Consider the following 24,334-nt stretch of genomic DNA (forward strand, 5'->3'; position numbering starts at 1 on the left):
ATTACATTTGAACATTTTTTTTTTATTTGCACTATGTACATGTTGCCTTCACACGATATGGGGAAAAAAAAATCCCCAAACATAAATGTATTTTAAAAAAAAAGTCATCTTCTTCAATTCGGCTTAAGAGCACGACACAAAAAGAGTACTATATCACCCTGGCATTGAGAAATGCATACGGCAAACGTCTTTGTTGCTTGGTTGTGTACATCAGCTCATCACAATGAGATGAAAATAACAACAGCATTGAAACCCACATACTGTTGTAACACATTGCACAATACCAGGTTGCCAAAGTAGCCGGATAAAAACACAGCATTTGAATGACACGCTACATAACACAAAGCATGTTCATCATTATCAGCAATAAAACTTCCTCCGAGAGATGAGAGCAAACGTACAGAGTCTTTCAGTATAGTTACAGTGATGGTCATGATGTGTGCATACACTGACGTAGCTCATGAGTTATCACTGGGATGTGTGTTAAGAAGGGGTCAGAGGTTATAAGGCCAAACATATACAGTTATTCGGATGACCAGAGACTCAAAGAGGTCAATCTTCAAACAAAAACAGAGAAATCAATCAGCATTCAGCTCGCCTTTAATCAAAAATACAGCTGGATGTTTACTCATAAAGGCAGCCAAAAATAAAACTCAAAGGAAAGCTTGGAGTCTTCGCTGCGGCTTTATTTAAGCATAAGCACACTGGAGAATATGGGCAATGTTCACTCTTCATTAGCACAACAGAACTGACTTACATGTTTATTTTAAAATGTTCACAGAGCCGAGGATGTGTAAATGGATTGTTTACTTGCAGGGTTTGACAGCAACCAACGACAGCAAAAGTGGCTTATTAGTGAAATTAATGTGGTTGTGCTATTTTAGGGCTATGCTCCAGAGAGTACACATTCCTTCAGAAAAAGCCATTACGGGGAGCTAATTGTGCACCATAAATGTCAGGTATGACTAATGTGGACCTGTGCAGGCAAACTAAGTGTATAATGTCACCTCTTGAGGCTTAACTGCTTGAACCAGCGTCTACCTGTCTACAGTAGAAAACCAAATAAAATGTCACTGATTAACAAGCCCTTCATACACAGAGAATCTGTGAATCTGTCTTTTTTATTCAACTTCAGTCAGAATTCTTAAAACTGTACTCTTAGAAATAAAAGTGCTAATAAGAAGGGTTCTTCAGCTTGGCTGCAGAGGAGAACCCTTTTTGTTCCATGTAGCAACTTTTATAAAAGTTCCACTTGGACTCCCTATAGGAAGTTCTAAAGGTGAATACTTTTCTGGTGCAGTGGTTCCACTTAGAACCCCTTTCTATCCACAATCTTCATTTTCTAAAGGTGCTAATAATAACCCACCGAGGAAGGAATTCAATGATTTCAACAATCCTTGGCAGACTCTTCCCTTAAGAAAAGGGTTCTTCGGAAACAAATGGTTCTGGATAGAACCTTTCATAATGGTTTCACTTGGAACCCTTTCAGAGAGCTCTACCTAGAGCCAAATATGAAGGTTTAACCCTACAACCTTCTGTGAAAGGTTTTACCAGAACCCCCTATGAGAGGTTTTAAAAGGAAACCCTTCTACAGTGTAATGGTTCCACCCAGAGCCCTCTCTGGGGGTTCTATCCAGAAACACCTTCTAAGGGTGCTAATAAGAACCCACACAGGGGGTTCTATCACAAACCCTTTTATAATTCAAGGGTTTTATCAAAACCCAGCCCTGAGGGTTCTGCCAAGAACCCTTTTATTTTATGCTACAAATAACCCTTGGCAAAAGAGTTCTTCAAGGATTTCAACAATCCTTTCTTCCAAAAAAATGTTACTTGGATGAAAAGGGTTCCTAAGAGCACTTGAGGAACCCTTTCTTTTTCAGAAATGGTTCTTGCAAGGTTCTACCTCAGCACTTTTGGAAGAACCCTTTTAGAACCCCTATTTCTAAGACTGTGTAAAGGAAAAGACTGAAGTTCTCAGTGCTTTATTACTCTAAAATTCCCTTTGTTTTAATAGCTGAATTGGGGAATGTGGGTTAAAGTATTGCACAAAATATGAACCCCTTCACAGCCTGATCAATTTTAATTTAAGCTTTTTTATGATCTGACAAAAACAAGTTCTAAATCCAATCAATCATGCGGAGCAGTACACTGCTGGCATAGCTAGAGTCATGCAAAGAATAATTGATCACAGCTAAATTCAGAGCTGTCAGAGTGCCATACTTTGTTTATATGTGCAGCCCTGGAGGATATGTGAGGCCTGCTTTTTAATGACATTATCTACCTGATTTATAACTTCCTCGCCCATTGTGAACAGCTGATGTTTCATTTCACATTGTGTTACCAGATGCAGTGTTTTTCGGGGGGTGGGGCACTGTACACCGTTTTCCCCTGAATTTCGGACCATCTGGCCACCTTGCTTCTGTGCTTTACTTCAAAAGGCTATAAATGAACATTCCTTAAAGCGAGAGTAATCAAGGTGCCTTTAGACAGCAGGGAACACAAAAAAGACAAACATACAAGCAAAGCACATTGGCATGGACGTAGGCAAACCATATCTGGCATGAACAGATTTTGTTAGATTTCAGGGCAGGTCTTTGATGGATGGACAGGTTCTCCAGGGTAAAATACAGGCCTGAGGCTCCATTCTGATTCTTGCAATTCATGCCAGTTTGAACAATGAGAAAAAATGTTCTCTGATTGTATTTTATCATTTTTTTCCTGTCAGGGCTTTATTCTTCATTGACTGAAATTATTGTCAGTAGTTCTGTATTTTTTTCTAGAGTTTCTCCGAAAATGAAAGCCGTCCTTTGTCATGAAGAAACTGGGAGTGTGGCCAGTCCGCCTAGAGACCATTGTAGTCTTTTGAGTATTTTGAGTTGATGAGGGTCTATTAAAGACAGTCCTGGGTGGCTAACTGCAATGACAGGAGACAGGACTCCACAAAGAGGCTACAATTTTAAATGCAGCTCAGATAACAACAACATAGAGTTGGTTTAAGAGTGATTTAGTGTTGATTTCTAACCCCTCTCAACCTCCGCTCTTTAGTAATTGCTTAAGTTCAAGGAGTTATCATCTCAGTCTTCTCTTCTCAATGTTTCCACTGGGGTCTTGGTAGTTAAAAATCCAGCCAAAAGAGGATGAAGCCAACAGGGGTTTAAGTCAGTGGGATGCAAAACTGAACTCCAACATGGCATACTTCCATTACTCTCTGTCACAAAAAAAAAAAAAACCTTTGTCTATCCCCTTTCTTGTCACCCTCCAGCTTGACCTCTCTCCAGTCACTGTGGCTAATCTTGGCTGACAGAGGGCCTGTAGGGAGAGAAAGCTGGAAAGAAAGGAAGGCGGAAGGGAAAAAACTGTACATCCCCGGAAAACTTTCCTCCAAGTCTGCAGCAGCAATGGCGTTCCCAAGAGGCGGTTGTTCTCCTCCTGGGCTCCCTGGAGGTGTGTCTAGGGAAGGTGCGGCTGCTATATGTGTCCTGGTTTAGAAAGGTAGGCAATGAGAGCTACCACCACCCCCACATACACACCGGTGCCTATAGTGATGGAGAGGGCAGCAAGGAACAAAGCCCGTCGGGAGGCGATGTTGGCCAGTGGGAAGTCACCTTTGTTCACTGCTTTGGTGGTCTGCAAAGGAGAACATGCAAGAGAAGAAATAAGTTAGATACAGTTTGAGGGGACCTCAAGAGAAAGACTGACCCATTTTTCAAAAGAACCATAATTACAGAAGCTGTCAAGTATTTCTGTGGCCGTGTGAAAAAAAATAAAGGGAATGCAACTGGGGGATCGGCCCATTGACCGTGTGCAACCCAGGAGATCTCATCATGCATGGCAGGACTGAAAAATGGTAATTAGTGCGAAAATGTCAAGGACCAGGGGTTACGATCGTTTCAGCTGCTAGTACTGAATGATAAATGACATATAAGAGAGACAGATTTTTCATAATTTCTCATTAATAGGAAAAATAGAATTACCGCCTCGTGGTTATATGCCTCCGCCAACCAGTCAAGTTCCAGTTTACCTGCGTCTGTATAATATATGTAGTGAAGACTTTAAAGGTATTTAAAGGTATTAAATTATATTTTTTATCCCTACATTGACAGAGGACTGATAGAGAGCCTCAGTTTTTTGCAGAACATTATGATGTGAAGTTGACCTTTGACCTTCTGGATATAAAATGTCATCATTTCATATCATATTAGACATTTGTGCAGAAATTTTCTCAAAAGTAACGTAGGAATCCTTGAGTTATGGCAAAAACATGTTTTGTGAAATCACAGTGATACTGACCTTTGACCCCACAAATCAGGGCCTGTTTCCCAGAGCCTTCGTAGCGCTACGTGCATCATAAGTTGTATTTTAAGGTCTCCTTAAGGGAGATGTAGTGGAATTCCCTAAAGGTGTTCCTGAGATATCATGCACACGAGAATGCAGTGGACGTGAGGTCATAGTGATCTTGAACTTAAGACTTTAGCTCTGCCAAATCTTATCAGTTCACCCTTGAAATGAACATGTGTACCAAGTTTGAAGAAATTCCATCAAAGCTTTCTTCAGATATCACATTAACTAGAATGGGACGGACAGAGAGGCAGCCCCAAAACATAATGCTGATACGGTCACAGCTGTCGCCACAGCAGCATCAGATTTAAAGTGCAGCAGAGGTATGAAGATAAAAAAATTAAAGGTAATAAAGCAAAAGGTATAAAACAACATCTTTAAAGACTGAGGGAAACCAAACATACAAACATTTTGACAGCCATTGTTTGGAAAGTAACATTGTGAAAGGAATTCTTATATGGCGAAAGCTAAAAATGTGAATACCTATATAGGTCACTAAAAAGCTGGTTCTTGATGTGTCCACACTGCTTTGTTAATGAGGCTTTTTATACTTGTTTTTTTTTTTTCTCAGACAACAACCCCCATCAGCATGACCCAGTTGCCATGCATTTAAAGTTATAGTGCATTTTTACGATCCACCATAGGCACATATAGGTCCTCTGCGGGGTGTTGTGTTAACCAGTCAGCTTAAATAACAGTTGCCTTTGAATACTAATGCAGTATAAGCCAAGTGAAGACAGCAAATAGGACAGACTTGATGTTACAGCGGTTTTTGGCTCCACAAGAACCCTCAATAACAAAACTCGCTGCTGTTTTTGATCTTGTGAGCTGTCTGAGCTAAAACCTCATTGAAACAACAATAGAATCAGGCTCGTCAACAAGACCAGTGGCACTATATTTTCTTCCTCAGCTCATTATGTTAGTGGCCCTTTGCCATGCTGTCTTCCTTCTCTGATGACTCTCTTTCTGCGCTTCAAAAAGGCACAGAGCTGCACCTGCACACACTCACAACAGAAGAATCCATCAGTGCGCTGAATAACAATCGCAACGACACGAGGAGGTAACACTCAGTGACACACAGTACTTAACTATATCATGTCATACTTCATTTATAATTAATGAAGGAATTGTTATTGATGATAACTAAATTAGTATTCTATCTTTCATTTGAATCTATAGCGTGATTTAGAAAGAATATATAATATGTTAATAACTTAACATATTATAGATCAGTGAAGTTGATATGGCTCACATGATAGAAAACGACTCCAGCAAAATTAGCATCCGTGTGCAGTCGTGTTTTTGGCCACCTGACAAGTTTAAGTGTAATCCTCACTTTCATTTTAGCTCAGTTTTTGTCACCATCAGCTCCTGAGGGAAATACCTCTACCTACAATTATAGTGTGCAGTGGATTTTTAGTGCTTTTCCACTCATAAAGAAGTGTGCTGTGGCTAAAAAATATGATAAGAGTGGTGAGAGTGAACCAAAAAACTAATAATGTGGACCATAACATCAAAACAATCAACTGAAACACTTTAAAGCTCTATAGGTTCATGAAGAGTTTGCTGATGCTATTGTGCATCATTTTACAAACACTCATCTTAGATTTTATTAGCTACTTCCTAAGTTATTGTCAATAATTGATAAAGAGGGATTACCGCTGGTAGGAGAAACTAATGTGGCTTTGCAAACTGGGAAATTGGAAATGGTCTTATCCCAGTGTTTGGTTTGACCATTCAGGGCTACTGTAGAAACAGGCGTCTTTAGAGGAGGACCTGTTATTTTCAGTCTATAATACACTAATGAAAACATACTATATTCCTTTCCTTCCATATTCTCTTAATAGATTGCCCTAAATATTACATGCTGGATCTTTATGTTAAAACAAACGTTATGTTTCCACTCAGTATTAATCACAAACATACATTGTGTATGTGTTTAAATACTGATAAATATAATAATACCAATGATTAAGTTGGATCTGATATTCATATTGCTATTAACAAATTATTTGAATTTCTTTTTTAAAAGTTTGCTCCATATTCAAGAATCTACTCTCAGTATTTAATATTATTAAGACTACACGCAGCATCACTTGGGGTTCTTATTAATGAGTGAGACAAGGTAAACTCTCTCCTACCAGACTGACATTTATTAATTAATCAGATGGGTTACATAAGCTGGTTTTTGCTTCTTGTATCGTTTCATATTAGTCTGGATAAGATGATATGGATGCTTTTATTGAAAATACAACAAAGAACAGTGGTTGAATAACAGTTTCTTTTGTATATCCTGCCACATTGTTGATGTGTTTACAGCGCTGCTCATGCTGGGTATCCACCAGCTATCTTGTTTTTTGAATGAACTAGTTTGCCATGAGGGAACTGCGGGAAGAGGCGCCTATTTTGATTTGTTGTTTTCATTTATATAGCTGAGTAGAGGGCAGCACTGAAGCAGAAAATACACACACAGACAACAGAACAAAGTGTTATGGGGACAATGTCTAGGACTTTGTGATTTTTTTTATTATTATTATTTTCTATCTCCACTGTCTCCCTCTAAACTAATTTCTGTTCCATCTTATTCCAAATGCTGAATCACAACCATAATGTATTGTACCTATAACCAAATACATCAGGTACACTAATGTGCTGACTGCAGGCCAGCACAGTTAAAAATGTAGCATGTGAGTGTGTGAAATGACCTTCATTATTCTGTTGAATTCATTCTAATGATAATGGAGCTGACGTGATGAAGTTGTAATCAGGGTCTCTACCTCAAATGCGGAGGCCACGGTCATCTCTTATGAAAATGCTTTCATTACGGAACAGCGCCATAGCTCCAAGTGAACGAGGTTACGTTTCTTATTCACGATGGAGGTTGAGAGGGATTGTGGCTAGTTACAGTAGATGCAGCGTCTGCAGCGATGCGGATTTTGTATCTGACAGTGACAGTGAATAGAAAACTAAACACCGATGCGAGCCTCTACATAAATCCTTGTTTTGACCTTTGACTTTGCACACCGGCTCTCGGGCTGCGGATAAAAGTGGCTCAAATGAGGCTTCTTTTCAGGATGCCTAACCTTACTCTTCACAGCAGAATGAGAAGCTCAGAAATCTGGGAGGACTTTGGAATGGAGCCACTGCTTTTCCTCATTGAGAGGAGCCAGCTGGTTCAGGTACCTAGCCCTGTGGCTCCTTTCTTTTTAAGTGCGCTTCTGCATAGCTTACTGCACTGTGGGGAGAGCCTGAGGTAAATACAACACACACTGGAGAGTCTAAAAGTCCTTTCTGGAGCACATAAACATTCCCCCAGAGATGGCGAAGGATGTTACTCTTTGACACTGTGATCCTGACCCAGATAAGCAGCTAACTAGAATTAAAGCATTGCAGGTTTTATGCCTCCACTAACCAGTCAAGTTGCAGGTAAGTTCAGTGAGGGATCTAATAAAATCTATTGAGTGTATTTTTTTTTTCAGTATACTGACATGCTTGATTTCAGTGAGAAACATGACTGATAGAGAGCATTAGTAGAGATAGAGATAGTGAACATTATGATGACCTTTTGGATATTTATGGTCATCACCTCATCATTTTATCCTATTAGATAGGGGTGTGAAATTTTTGTCATAATTAGCATATGAAATCTTGAGTTATGATCAAAAATATGTTTTGTGATGTCACGGTAACCTCGACCTTTCACCCAAGCAGTTCATGCTTTGGTCAAAGTCGGCACTGGTACCAAATCTGAACAAATTTTCTTCAAGTGTTCCTGAAGCATCGTATTCACAAAAATGGAACGTGTGTGTGGCCAATGTAACTTTGACCTTTGACCTCTAATCAGTTCATCCTTGAGTCCAATAGGACATTTGTACCAAATTTGAATGGGACGGAGCAACAGACATACAGACGGGCAGATAACCAGCAAACATAATGTAACCATCTGGCAAGAGATACAGAAGTATCCACTGCTGTAACACCAAACTGAAGACTGCTTAATTCATCATCAGCACTCCTCCATTAATTAGTCTGTTTTTATGATTTATTATTTATTCAAGGATTGAAAAAGGGGGAAAAACAAGAGATGTAGAGAGACCCATGCCTGTCCACTAAGCCCAAAAATGACTAAATCTGCACCCACAAGCAGCTTTCACACAGGATACATGTCAACCTTTTTTTTAAATTCAGGTGCCAGTATTTCATCATCCATACAATATTATGAATATTTATTTACTGACGCCTTTTCATCCATACTTTGCACCTAGAATTATGAAAAATGTTGTATTATTCATGTCTCTTCCCATTTGCACTACAGTCATGCAAACTGAGCCAGAGCAGCCGCCCAAGACACTGAACTCTCAGCTAGACTCATCCCTGCTGGGCTCGACAATCTGGATCTTTCTGTCTGCACTTTCTTAGCAAGTTAATACAGTGTGATACATAAATTACATTTGACACAAAGTGCGATGCGGTAAGCCTGGCTGATATTAGAGTAATAAGACAGAGATGTCTTATATATTACTGCAAAAATCCTGCAAAGCAAACGCAGAAAGGACAGATACCTTCCTGCATTTCTTTGGGTAGAATAACAGCATAATGCTATTTATTCATTTCAACTGGCTTGTTTCATTACAATGTTGCATGTCACCATGTCAGGGTTGGATTTAGGGTAGAGTTTTTGTGACATCTATTGAAACAAGATCAGGTTTATAAAATGTAATCCTCCATTTTTCAGTGCATGACACATACTTAAGGGTTAGTTGACTTCATGTTTTCATTTATCAGAAATATATTTGTTTTCTATTGCAGATACACTGTAAAAAACAAACAAACAAAAAGTGTAATCAACTAATCTTGTCACATGAACTTAACATAAATATACAAGTTTCTATACTATTATTATTATTATTATTATTATTATCATTATTATTATCATTATTATTTAATTATCCTCTTTAATTAAACTTTAATAGTATTTATAATATTTTCAAAACACTTCTGAACACATAAAGTCTTTTGACTTGATATTATTAGCTGATTTGTTTGTAATTTTTGTCAGTGTGACTGATGAGATATTACTTCAAGTCAATGTCTTTAGCTGTGTTTTGGATCAGTATCAGCTTCAAATTTTAAGGCAGCCCAAGGCAACTTTTTATTTTAACAGTGTAAGCAACAAAATTACTTATAAAAGATCATAGCTTGGGTTAAAACAGACTGTTAACTTCTCCCACATGCGTAGACAACAACCCACTGAGAGAAAATTGAGAAACTGACTGGTTCTTCAAATAATTGACTTTCCAGAAGCAGGCCTGGCACAGACTTATAACTGTATCTCGCACTGTCTTATAGGAACAAAGATTTCTGTAGCTGAATTGTTTCTCCATCTCACAGCACGTTTATCCACGGAAGAATAAATAAATAATAAATAGAGAAGACTTAATTTGCCATTTGTCAATGATGGTTGTTAGTGCTGAAAAAAACTGCACATAGGGTCTTTCCACTGTGCACCATGTGATTCATTAGTGCCTAGAAGGTCTTAGAAAACAATGTCTAACAGTCCACAACAAAGAGAGCCAGAGAGAGAAAGTCTTTAAACAAATGCATTGAAAGGTCAGGAAGCAAATCTAGACAAAGGACATGTATTCATGGCAGCTTCCATGTCAATACAGTAATTACTGAAACAAAAGCACTGTTATGGAGGCCTTATGGGAAATTAAATTTGAGTTTGCTTTCAAAAATGAGACAGAGCACATTCTTCTTCTGAGGATGTATTACGCCCTCCCTGCAAGGTCCTCAGGAAGAGAGAAATCCTGAAGAGAGTCATAATGTGACAATGGACAGCGGTTTAATTCTCTTCATCACGAGGAGGAAACGGAGTTGAAGGTCACATGCCTGTTATTTCATTCTTCCAATGAAAGCATTTGATAAACGGTTTAATTGATTTATCAGTCTTTTTCTCCACTTCACGACAAATAATTAAATCAAAGCATGTTGTGGTTTTCCCCGAGGAACATGACTCTGAAAGACTAAATATAATAAAGCTTTAATGTGGACAAATGAGATGAGTTCAGCAGGGTGAAAGTGCGCTCCCTGTGTATAAATACCTCACTGTATATGCTGTATATCAATGTGAAGCTTTTTCCTTGAATCCCCTTGAGAGGAAAATGGTTAGAAGCATTAAGGCTTTATCTCCACAACCTTGACAAAATGATTGAAATGTGGTGTCATAGGAAGACAGATAACATCTTAGACGAAGCTGCATGGAGACTCATATTGCAATGTGCTCGCCGGAGTCAATTCAGCGCCCTTAACAGTTTTTTTTTTCCAAATAAACAAAACACAAAGCCTCATATCTCTCTCTCCTTTCTCCCTCCTTCTTTTTGCGTCTGTCTCCCGACCTCCCCCATGCAGACACATATGCAAATACATAAACTGTTGCACAATAATTAGCTCATTCATTTTCATCCATTATGATGACTTGTATGCCGTAAGATAACTTCAGGGGAGTCTTATTTGCATAATCGTGAAAGGAATCACTGCGTCTCCTCAACCCTGCACTTCCCAGCACAGATGTCTCAGAGCTGAGAGAAACATTTATCAGCATCTCCAAACAAAACACTCACCCTATTAGTGGCAATAATTGAAACTCAATTCCGCTTCCCAATCAAATGCTCCAAGCTAATTTCCCCCCAGATATTCATGGTATTTTAGTCATTATCGGTTGCGGGTGTGTGGGCGGTTAACGCTGAATCCTAAAACTGTAAAGCACTATTTACCATAAAGACGTTACACAGAATTAACAACATAGTCTGTGGCAAATAGGATATGAGCAATTCAAAGCAGCAGAAGAATGCATGTTTGTTTCTGTGTGTGTGCGTGTGTGTGTGTGTGTGTGTGTGCAGCCGTTGGTGCCCTCTCTTTGGGAAGCCGTGCAGGGACTCTCTCTGTTTGACTAGGCTTGACCTTCCAGTGGGACAAAAACACTATTGATTTGCTGTCCGCAGACTCTATTACAGTCGCTAACCTGTTTGTTTGTAAATGTCCTCAGAGTAAGTGACGAAGCTGATGTGCTATCATTTCTAAACTTTTCTTCTCAGCTCACTCTGCTGCCCTTGTCTAATCCCATAATGCATCTGGTCATGCTGCCCTACAGCAGTATCGATAAAAATACTGAAGTTGTGAAAAAAAGGGTTTTAAGTTTTGAGAAGGGCCTGACTAATACGTGATTTTTGGGGCTGATACCGATATTAGGGAGTGATAAAATTCTTTCTACAGAATATAATATAAAGATATAGAACACACAAAAACACATTTTTTGCAATGATTCCTCAAAAGTGGTCAACACTAACAAAGATATGTAATGGAGGAAGGATAATATACAGTTTAACAATAAACATCATTATCTAAAATTATATAAGGGCACTAAAATACATGTATACATAAGAAAAAAGGATCAAAAATACTTAAAATGCTGCCTATGAATCTAACGAAGACAATCTGCATTGTTTTCTATAAAAAGTTTTCATATAGGCACATATCAGACAATGTATATGCTGATGCAGATATTGACCATTATAGCTGTGATAGGCCAATATCACACTGCTAGTTTTGGTCGACCGATATATCAGTTGTGCTCTAATTTTGAACCTAGTTAGCCAAAGTGCAAAAGTAAGTATTAGTAACTTAATTGTGTGTCTTTTTAGGCAATTTTTTACCCAAAAATTCATTGTTGCAGACTCTAGAATCTAGATACTGATTACTGTTTGAAACTATACAGTGTAATTATCATATAAACTCTATACCATCATGACAAGCAGATGAACTGTTCATGTCAGGCTCTGAGTTATAGCTCTGAGCCATTGCTATCAGTTACATCTAAATCAGGGGTTCTCAAAGTGCAGCCAGTGGGCCAATGGCAGCCTCCTACAAACATTTTTTGTGGCCTCTCAAAGTGACATGAAATGCATGCATTATTTTTTAAACATTCCAGTTTAATACTTTCACTTATTATGCGGCTACTGCATTAAACTGCACCCCCCAACAAGCATCTGTCAGATGGTTAAGAATGGCAACTTATAAAAAGCTATGGTTGCATAGCAACTAGTAGCACTTTGTGTCACAGGGATTATGTTCTGCCTTCAATGGTTTTAACGTGTAAGAATGAAGGGAAAAGGCACAGCGGGATAAAATGCTGTGGAAACAAGTTTCAGGAAAAATGAATCAGCTCTAACTTGGTCAGACCTTGGCAGCAGATAAAATGATCTGGCTCGTCTGCAAACATGCTGCGTTCAAGGAATTGAATATTAAATGCCATCATCATTAAAGGGGGGTTTTCTTTGTGGCCCTCATTCAAATGCTGGCTCCCTAAATTGGTCAGTTATCAAAACTTTGAGAACCCTTGATCTATAGTAGTATCCAGAATTATGCTAGTATTTAAATTCATATAATCCATAAGGTGCCATACATTTGTTTGTATCTTTCTTTTGTATCTGATATACGTAACACAAGAAAACAATCGAATTTTAATAATCTGGGGTGACCACCAGGATAGCAGTTGTGGTAACCTTTCTGGGTTAATTTGTTTCCAAGTCAGAATAATCATTTCCTGATCCTTCTGTCAGCATTGCATAAATGCAGGAAGAGGCTACTGGCAGCAACTGCTAGTCAGCTAAGCTAGGCTAGTTACCTGTAGCAGGACTATTTTACATTTTTCTTTCTCTTTTCTCCTCCAAATAAAAAAATAAATTGCGAACATATCAAAAATATAGGTGTTGTTTACTTATGAAGCACATGTAGTTAATTTTAGCCTAAGTTACGGCTAGCTGTGGCTACCTCACATGCTAACTTTAGCTTAACAAGCTGCAAATTTTACACACAGATTTTCAGAATTTACACATTCCTATTGTACAATATTTTTCTACTGTAAAACAAATAACAGTCAGTTTTGTATCTACGTATTGACCAAATAGGTAGGACCAATGTATTTTGGCTTTGTAGGCCAGTGCGCCTACAAATCCCTACACTCTCCTCTCAGAACAGACAGGCACGAGTTTCACACAGATAATCAAACTGCAGATCGTGCACTGCTTAAAACTTACAGTATCCTCATGCTAACTCCTACAGAATTAATTCATTTAGTGAGGGCGCTCCCTGAGTGATTGAATAAAATGAAGACCAGTGAAGTGGGTTATTGAGCTATAAAATGAAGCGATCCCAGACTCCCACCATATCTTCTCCTGACAGCTCTTCTGGACGGCACCTTCTAAAGGAGGGAGATTGGCAGAAAAGCCATCCATCCCTAAACACAGCCATCACTTCCCCATAATTACCCAGGAAGAATCAAATTAGCTCCTGACAAGATAATTCAGTGACTGCCTTAATCTGTCTCGGACTTCTCGCGCCCACAGATAAGACAGCTAAATGCTCAAAGCTTTTGATAAGAATTTACAGTCAAAGGCAGAACAATCTACTGAAGGGGCTTGTCTGTCTCTAGCATGTGTTTGTTTACATGTGCTTTTAAACATACGCTGCATGTTTGTGTGTGTGTGTACTGATGGCCTTTTAACATTTCCCTTCCTGTTTTTCCATTGATGGCGCACGCAAGAGTGACAGAATTGATTAGCAGCAAGACAAGGAGTGATCCTTCTGCTCTTTGTTTGACTGACACACCATCATCGGAGAATTGAAAAGAGGGAGGAAGTGCAGTTGGAATCAATTAGACAACCATTATGTGCATTTTGCTGATGACTTCAGCTGAGGACATATTGGCAAAAGCTTCAAAATAAATAGTGTTGCCTTGTCCTACCTTGACAGATCGCAGTCTAAAATCCCATAGGCTTTGGAAGTAACTCCTGTCTCTACAGTTCATTATAATGTGGCTTTATTTTACATCAAACTAAATATCTTTGGCAAGGCAATATTATTTCCTTGCCTTTGTGAATGCATGTTGAAATGCCAATTTTTGCACCATTAAAGGATTTAGCACCAAAGCTCTGGATGGAACATCTGATATTTTACGGTAAAAAAAAAAAACTCCTTTGGTTTAATTCTTCAACATCCAAAAGCAAAGTATTTGTACAGGAAGCCAGAAAGATAAATAAACCCAGGAAGACAGCTAGATAGTTTAAGTGAAATTTAAAAAAAAAAGACAGAAAAATGAAATTTTGTGAAGGTTTCTCTATGTTTTCATGCATCCATTCCCACACATTCTGCTTTCCAAATTGCAGCCCATACAAGGCTGTTTAATGTGTCTGAGAGCTCATCACCTTTAATTTGTCGGTCCACCTGTAATTGGGTTCATCTTCAATCCTCTTGAAACCGCCACTAGTTCAAAGGCTGTCTCACATCTAAGTGTTTTGAACACCTCCTTTCTCGGAGTTTACTGATAACGCCTTGAAAGTGATTTATGTACTCTTCCTAAAGGCGGCTTTCAACCTGTTTACAGAGCATCAAGCAGCCATTACAGATTGGCCTTGAGTTATTGATGGGTAGCTCAGTAAAAAGTGGCCTTGCGCTGGCAGTAAGAGAGTCAGCCGTCAGTACTTTTTTTTTATGTGTGATAGCCCTTAACATTTAGGTGGTGAGTCACATATACAGCTGTGTATGGGCGTGTGTTTTTGTGCTTATATGTGTACAATACCTGAAAATGTGTGTGCGGGCGGTAAGATGCACCTGTTTTATGTTAGACATCGACAAACACGCGCTCAGCAGCATATGTGACAGACCACAACAACTTTGGAGGCTAGTGTTTGTTTCTCCTGAACACTCCTAGTCTCCTAGTCTGTGAGGACCTCACCGACTTGTAAGGACCACGGAGAGGTCCTCACAAATCAAGGTGTAGAAGCACTTATCAAGATGCAACTAAGTCCCTCGTGCTTTTTCTCTGTATTTTCCAATAAATCTGTCATTCCAAAATTCTAATGTGTGTGTTTGTGTGTGTGTGTGTGTGTGTGTGTGTGTGTGTGTGTGTGTGTGTGTGTGTGTGTGTGTGTGTCCTCACCCCCTGTGAGAAGTAAAAAGCTGCAATCCCCAGAGGCCAGAAACAGCAGAGCATGGAGAAGATGGCCAAGCCCAGGTGGTCTCGTGGAGGGACGACAATGAAGTTGTCCTCACTCTCGCTGTCGCTGGAGCAGTCCGTCTGCACAGGGAACAACAATTCAGGTCAAAACACCCACGATCTGCGCTCTGTACATGGTGATGTCTGATACCTAAACAAATATACAGCGTCCTCTTTCAACCGCTCTGTTCGGCCTTTTCAAGGGATATTTTGAAAGGTTTGATCACTGGTAAAATACAGACAGGTGGATTGAGGCAGATTTCACTATGATAGATGAAAGAAAAAGTTTTCCTGTGCGCAGTACAACAAACTGTGTTCAGGTAGAGGAGATTTTGAAGTCGACTTGGTGGAGAAAGAATCTGTATTCATTGAAAAAAGAGAAACGCATTTGTGTAATGGGAAACAAAACACAGACGAGTCACTGCATGTGGGATCATTTCCTTCCACGTAATGTCACAGCTCGTATTCATGGACTTTTTGCGATGGCCCATTAGTTTCTCATTAGTTTTGAGATATGCAGATCCCTACATTTTGGCATCTAAACAACAGATGGCATTAAAAAAAAAGCTACGGTTGAAAGTACACTTCATTTCAGATGTGAGAAAGTTATGAATCAAACACACCTCTTCCCTCAAGCTTTATGAAACTATTTCACGCTCTACGCAACATTCCTCACATGGAACTGAAATATCTTTCAGCTAAAGAGAATAGACGTTCATACATCTGCATACTGTTTAGGAGATAACAGATTTTCAGTCCTGATCCATGGCAGAAAATATCAGTGTGTAATGCAATTTTGTCTGTTATGACCACATTTGGCCGAACAACCTTAAACACACATACACCGTACATTTGTGTATTTTTCCCAACAACAAAGGGAGGACTAAGAACAGAGATTTATTTTCCACAGTGCCTGTAATGAAAAGAATAGCAGATTGAGGCCACGGTTTCTATATGAGCCATTAAGCTGCATCCTTCACACATCATCCTGTTTGAGGGATGATCCAGCATGAGGGTGGAACATGAAAAATAAATGAAAAAAATCAAGACTAACAATATACTGTGGTGTCAAAGAAATTCGGTTTAATATTAAGCTGAACGTTTCAATCAAAGATGCGTGGAAATCAGGGAAGGCATAATATGTGGAGTCGTGAGCTGTCCCCAAAAGTCAAACTGTCACATTTAAGATGGTAATCTGACAAAGAAAATGCTTTTCCTTCATTTTCATTGTGCAGTCGGACATTACCACTATGTAATCCTTGTTTTTGTATGTATTTTCGGTGGGTTTATAACTCCTAATCCCTGCATTTGTTTTTGTGATTGTGGTGTACGGAATAGATTTGGACTGACGTGTCAAACACAACTTTTCAAGATTGCAGTGTTTCCTCCTCAACCGCAGTATCTTACAGAGGTTGATACAGAGATACTCTTTACAGTATTTTGAGTCTTCCAGGAAAGCTGCAGTCTACCCCGCTGTTGATGATGTTGGCCTCAGGCCTGGACTGGGGTTGTCTGTGTCAATGTTGGATAGAGGTGTTGGTTTTTCTTAGGCGGGTGTTGTTGCTCTAAAAACATTTTTGCCAGACTTGTGTGTGTAACCGTGTGCTGCAAAGTCAAAACAGAGCACGAAAGAACACAGAACATGGGAATTGCTTTTACTGTTTTAATTTGTACTTTTTGGGCCTTTTAATTCCTTTATTACAGAGGGGAGAGTAAAGAGAATGAGACGTAAAGCGACATGCAACAAAGGTCCACAGCTGGAATGAATTGGGGACTCCAGGCTCACGTTTGGCAACCTGACCTTGTTGGATTTTGAGTGAAACTTTTTTATCTTGTTTAATATAAAAATAAAATGCGGGTCAGCTTATAAAAACGTAAATTTAAATGTTTGTGACTTAAGGTAAAATATGCAAATTCTGCTGCTAGCAGTCTCACCTCAAAACAAAAACGAAAGCCAAGTTTGAAGGTATCTGAAGTAGAGTCGTCTCATGAAAGTTGTTTTTTTCCGTGTCAAACAAACTTAAACAAACAACATTGTAGATAAAAATCTATTTGACAAGACTCAGGCAGAAATCATGTTCACGGATGAGGTAACGAATTATGTTTTTTTCAGTTTATGTTTACTCATGTTTACAATCTCCTTCCTCCACAAACAAGAAAACATACTTTTACTTTAAATAAATTGGAATGGATTTTTCTGGGTTTCTGAACATCAATAGAAACATTTGGGTTAATCTAAGAGCACAACTTAACAAGATTTATTATGTCTAGCCTTTTTAGACATTTTAATGTGGAAATGTTACATATCATACATTTAAAGGCATAATATGCAATATTATCCTAAAAAACAAAAACAAGGTATTGACTCATTAATATAATCCCTCTAAATCATCACTTATGACCCACTACAAGTGTGTAGTGGTGGATATATCTGCAAAGACCCTACAGGACACTGCCCTCTGCCTGTATTTTCTTGCTTTCTCATATTTTGCTGTGCTTCAGACATTTCTGGGCTTCAGCCTGTTTGTCTCCGTCTCTTTTCTCTGCTCTCCCTCTGTGAGAGCAGTAGAAAAAGCTTTACACACACAGGTTATGTTTCACTTCAGCAGTATTCAAACAAAATCGTGTGTGGACATATGGCTTCTTTATTTGTGCTTAAGAATGTAACTGCTGTAAAATGGAAAATAATTTAATTTAAAATAATTGTTTTTCCAATTTATTGCTTTGTTGCTACCAGGGCTCCCTTCTTCATTGAGCTGGGGAGGAAGGGCCAGCTGTCAATGGTGTGTTTACCAACAATGTTGCAATTTCTACCTTTAATAATTTGGGAACAACAGATTACTATTTAAAAAAACATGACTTTGTTGTCTACAGTCATCTTTTTAAAAAAAATCAATGAGAAATAGTGTAGTACAGCAGTGTTCGCTTTGTATTAAAGGTTAAACAACTTGGGGGGTGGGGGAGTGGGTGTTGGGAATGCATTTGCTTTGAGGGGTGAAACAGTTTTCAATTAGTTTTAATGACATGCAGCCCTTACAGTCATGTTGCCTGATTGATGGTGGGGATTAGTAAGTGGGTGGTTGAAATGTGTGGGGGGCCCTGCCCACTGATGGTAGGGGCAACACTGGATTAATTTAATCCAAAAATAGACCTCCGGAAGACAAAACAAGTATATTAAACTCACAATGAAACACCACTCTGTGCTGTCAAACTCTAATTATGAATATGTTAAAAGGTGTGAGCGCAGGCCCCAGCCGAGATGATCGATACATTTTCATTCTCTTCATAATGCAATGCTGAAGGGAAAAAAGGTCAGAACACATGAGCATAATGCAGCCTACAGTCTGCATGTCATTCTGCCTTCATGGCCTGAAGCGTGCGCTATGGTGCAATCTCTGCAGAGCCAGCCCGGCTCTGCTCTGTGCCTTCAAGCTCACTGACAATATCTGCACAGCCTTCTGGCTGTTTAGAGGATGAAAACACACATCATCCAGGGATCCTGGCTGTTTGGTTGGCTTAGGTTACCAGGGAAGAGGGGAAAGAGAAGTTAAAGAAGCAGAGGAAGCCAGTCAAGCGAGCCTCCAATGAGGTCGGCCGGAGTCGGTGCAGAGCAGAGCGGTCCGCACGTACAGGAAGCTACACGCAGACCTGTCAGGATGTACAGGGAGGTCATTAATCATAAACATTTCAAATGGTTGCAGGGGATCCAACCAGATGAAAACAGACTGCCAATCCCTCTGCAGAGCTGTCTCATGGAGCAATTATTAGAGTGTGATCACACTGTTATCTTTTCCTTTTCCTCATGTCATCCATGAATTCAAATCACGCTCTCGAGAACCGGCTTTGGATTTACTGAGAATTTGACTAAAAGTGAACAGAAGTTTGTTTACCAATTTTTACCTGACTTTTAATGAGCGAGCGTTTGCATATGTTGTCATTCATTCACAACATCCCCTACGCTAGATATTCCTAATGACTATGCATGCCGGTGCTGTCAACATGAGGCAACAGGCTGACAGGTAATGAAGAGCTAATGGATGGTTTCACCACTCTGCCATCACAGCATAACCAAGAAGGGGGGTTGTGTCATTTATTTGTTGCCAAACTGCCTCCACAAAATACATGAAATGTGCCCCTTGTTTTTTTTTAACCCTTTCCCTCCTTTACCCTCCCAGAGATATGTCTTTGCCCTGATTTCATGTCAAGTGAAAACCGTACCGTGACTCCTGTGTGTACTTGGAAGGCAGGTAATCATATGAAGGTGACGTGAGTGTAAAAATGAATTTTAATGCATATTTGAATTGGAAAAACGCAACTGTGTACAGAGTGTCTCGCAGGTTGTCACATTATTTGATGTACTTTTTATTTGTGATGCAGTAACATGTCTGCAAATTCAAAACTAAGGAGATGATCCCTGTTCATGATTTGCTCATGACACCAAGATAAATAAATAAAAACAGGCTTGGGGCACTGAACACAAAGTCTACATGCTGTGACTACACAAAGACACTGAATCTAGCAGGAGCAGTATAACATCACTGTTATAGAACATATGTTACATTTTCACTGTATATTTGAGGTGCACAGAGACAACATTATTTGTATTAGGGCCCAACTGATACTGGATTAAACGAGTAAAAAATTCCAGCATCTATTTATGGGCCAATATTCTTTGAAAAGAATATAATATACAGAATATAGAACATATACAGAAACATATTTGTTTTGCAATGACTCCTCAAAAGTGGTTAATAGTTCCAATGATTGCCCAAAATTATACCAGGGCACTGAAACAGTAAAGTTACAGGGGTGTTTATTTATTTATTTTTAAATCTTTCTTGAGCTTTTATGCGTTTATTGATAGAACAACTTAAGATATGACAGCAAAGTGGGAGACAGTGGGCAGACAACATGCAGCAAAACTAGTACTCTGTACTGACTGTGTTATATTTTGGAATAATAATGATAGTATGCAAAGGTTTATAAAAGAAATATCAGTTTCCACTGCAATATTTGTGCTTTCCCATATAACACATTTGGAATTGTGTGCTTACCTGTGTATTTTGGATATTTTATTAAAGAATCCTGCCCATTCTCAGCCTCTGTCATTATAAATTTCAGATAAAACAATAACAAAGAATGTGTCTGAAGCTCATTGTCCTTGAGGATATGTATGAATCAAACAGTCGTGGTTGACTTTGTACATGTTTCTTTGATATGCTTATGAATACAGATTTGTGTTATGAGAGCTGACTTCTTCATTTAGATGTCACACGCCTCTACAGGGAGAAAGTGAATATATTGTTTCCCATTGGAATGCTATACAATACGGCCAGCGTTACCAGCCTGGGTCAATAAAGAACTACAATCAAAGCGTGTATGGTGTAAAAAGGACGACTTTTGGATCTGAGCAAAACAGCTGCTCGCCTGAATATATATATATATATAAGAAAACATGCTACAAACACATTCCACATTAAAAGGCAGTGACCACATTGAATCAAATTAAAACACCCACAGAAATTAATGTTGTCTTTTCATCCATTTTATAACGAAAAAAGCCAGTGGTTGCAATTACATAAATTAATAGCTTTACTGTGTGCAGCTACACAAAGGTGAAGTATAGAGAGAGATCTGGATGCAGAAAGAAACTACTTCACCACCAAAGGGAATTCAATTACTTGGCTGAGTGCATAAGCAAAGTTAATGAGCAAATTCCATTAAAGATGCAATACAGCACAAATTTACATTTTCAGCACATTTCCAATGCTGATACATAGGTATACTGCCTCACAGGTATTCATGGGAAATCAGAAAAACTAGATATGATGCGACAGTGTCCCGTCCATGAGAAAACATGTCATTTGGAAAGCGAGCAGGCAGAATTCATTAGGATCTGTGCCCTCTTCATAGTTACCTCTCATTTAATTATATTTCTCCAAATGACAGTGAATTCCCTTTGCATAAGAGTCATCTGCGGTCATCTGGGCTCTCACTTTTCATGAAGCAGTTTTATGCTGAGTCTACATTCAGTCACACCAGAGATGGGCAGTATTTCAATTAAATGTCTTTAAAATACATATTTTATTATTTCTGAGTGTTTTGTCCCTTGTAGTTTACTGGGCCGAAAAAATAAGATATATTTTTTAACAAAACACTTTAAGAGCTTGAATTTGTTTATTTGAAATACTTAAAATACATTTCTGAATATGTACATTTTTATTCTCACGTTTAAACGGTAGAAACAAAAGTGCAAATTTGCATTTACTTTTGACTTTTGACCTTTTTATAAGGAGTGGGATTAAGTCACACCAATGGAAAAACAACTCTCTGCTGATTCATGACAAACGTGGCTAAAGTATAGAAGGTGAGGCAAACTGCCACCAATGGAAAAAGGAGATGAAGTTGTTTAGGCACCAAAACTACTTGGTTGTTTAGGTACCAAAGCTAATTAGTTAAATTTGGGCACCAAAAGAAGTTGGTTAAGTTTAGGCATCAAAATTAATTGGTTAAGTTTAGGCACCAAATCTACTTGGCTAAGTTTATAGACCAAAGATATCCTCCAAGATATCCAGATTGGCCACTTCTGATATATTTTTATCTTTTCAATGTAGGAGGGTAAAGGTCAGACCTATATTGAGGCTAAATAAAATGTGATAATAGAAGTTTATCTGGAATTTATTTTTGTATTTTCAAATTATAAATCACTTGCATTTCAATAAAATACATTTACATTTTCAGAATTTTGTATTTTATTTACATGATAAGCAACATAGATGATTGACTTGATGTATTTGTGCCCATCTCTGAGTCACACCATCTGCATCCTGATACAGCAGGAACTCGGTCTTTATCCATGCTCCAGATGGTCATATTAAGTTATTCCAGGGCAGGAGCCCATGGCCCCAGATGTGACTAGGGTGTTGTCTTAAGGGTTTGTAATTCATCAGGCAACGTGACACAGTGCTACCAAAGGGCTGGAAAAGAAATACAAGCTTTCCCGTGCAGTTAATAAGACTTGGTGATTTACAAAGTGCCTGAGGTGAGCAGCCCTGTGAGGTCCACCGCACTCAGGAGGCTCCGAGGGACACTCAGTCACAGAGTGTGTGATCACAATAAGAGCCTCGTCATGATGCAGCCCTCTCAAACATGCATTACAGTCATTGGGGGGATGTACTACCTGCCGGGAATTAATGAGCAAAATATTACAGTTTTTTTCTTATCATTGCCCTAGTGGTCTCTTGTTGACAGGTGTGCAATTTAGGATGGTGTAATGAGGCTCCAACACTACACATCATGCTTAGTATTCACATCATGCACAGTAAACAGGCTGAAACGCACAAACAATACTGTGTTGTGCTGCTAAGATATCAACGATTAAATCAGACAAGAATAACAACATATTCTTGTCCTATGAAACAACATTGCATCATGTGACGCAGCCGCACCTGGTGGAATCTAGCCATAACTACCTTTACAAAAACATATATAAAATATAGATTTTCTTTGTTGCATCTGTTTGAAAAAAATAAAATGTATGAAAACTCAAATCTTTCTTTTTCTTCCCCGGAAAAACCCTCGTCTGGTATTCAAAATCCTCCTCATTTTTGAGGTCTCAAGGTTGGCAAATACAACGATACCGTGCATGTCTGTATGAGTTGCTGAAGGGGATGATAAAACATTGGTTTTCAGACAAGTTGGGAATAAGAAGGGGCTGATACCGACTGCACAAAGCAAATACATTTAAATATATATATACAGCAACACTATCTCAACAAGGAGGAGACAATATGTGCCTGCATTAAAAAATGAAAGAAACTCACCCTATCACTTGACCCAAAAGCTGCAAATGGGACTGGATCTGAGCAATCTAAATATTTGCTTTAGGACTGTATGCACATACTCCTGCAGTCCTTCCACACAACAAAAACACATCCAGAGATCCAAACCACAAATATTTCAGCAGCAGTACAACCAAAACCAATACCTTCCTACATGCTGAGATAAGTGCCTCTGACTGAGATGGCAGCTGCATTGAAGAGAAGCATCTATAATTTAGCGGGTAATCGATTAGCCTTTGCCTATAGCCGTTTAATGTGGGATATGACAAGGCTGTATTACATATTCACACCCACTGAGAAGGTGACCTGACAGATAAATGGAGAGCGACAGAGTGGATATAAGGCTGACAAGCCCCAAGCTAACTGCCCACTGATTATACATACATAGCAAAAAGAGCCTTATCTCCCTCCAGTCTGTCTTTGAATAAAAAAACCTAAATCTATCTAAATCCAGCAGACTGCTGGACAATCATTACACATCTGTCCCCAAAAAAACTGCTCAGATTTGTAGCGTGTAATCATCCCCAAGGGGCTGATATTACTCAAAACTCATTGCATTACAGAAGCATCTTTCTCATTATTCACTTTTTAATACTCCGAGCTGCCATTCAGGCAAGGATTAAGGAAGCTCCGCTGAAGTCTGGCGGAGAGACAATAGTGTGCTACTTTATTTCTTTTTCAGGAACTTTATCCAAAACCAAGAATTAGGAGAGTCTTTTATTTCTTATTTTCTAATTGACTGATAGAAACACGTCTAACAAACCATTTTCTGTTATCATTAACTGTTAGACCTGTTATTCAGACCAGACATTTTGGCATTCAGTTTTACATTTCAAATTTAAAGCGTTAAAATGCTCACATACTGATAAACTGATCAAATGTAAAATATTTAAATGTAAAGCATTTCTATCTCTATAAAATCCCTTGTGTGTTGCTGTTGCTTTTCTGACTTCTCTAACGCTTTTAATACGATTCAGCCTCATATTCTGGTCAATAAACTTATAAATTATAACATAAACAACACAATTTTCCATTAGTTATGGATTACCTCACATCTAGACCCCAGTATGTGAGTCTTGGTGGCGAGGTGTCCAGTCCC

The 24,334-nt window shown here is 38.8% G+C and overlaps 1 protein-coding gene across 1 annotated transcript in view; it reads right to left on the reverse strand.

Annotated features, from left to right (window-relative positions):
• Positions 1–1,855: 1,855 nt before the first annotated feature.
• syndig1l (synapse differentiation inducing 1-like) overlaps positions 1,856–24,334 on the reverse strand; it is a 48,458-nt gene continuing 25,979 nt past the window's right edge. The window contains exons 3-4 of the mRNA XM_084738088.1: positions 15,338–15,475; positions 1,856–3,627 (exon numbers count right to left, since the gene is read on the reverse strand). Coding sequence (XP_084594214.1) covers positions 3,469–3,627; positions 15,338–15,475 — 297 coding nt within the window. The 3' untranslated portion in view covers positions 1,856–3,468. The remainder of the gene's footprint in view (positions 3,628–15,337; positions 15,476–24,334) is intronic.

The sequence above is a fragment of the Lutjanus erythropterus genome, chromosome 15, assembly GCF_056507025.1.
Source record: "Lutjanus erythropterus isolate fLutEry1 chromosome 15, fLutEry1.hap2, whole genome shotgun sequence".
Classification (NCBI taxonomy): domain Eukaryota; kingdom Metazoa; phylum Chordata; class Actinopteri; order Lutjaniformes; family Lutjanidae; genus Lutjanus; species Lutjanus erythropterus.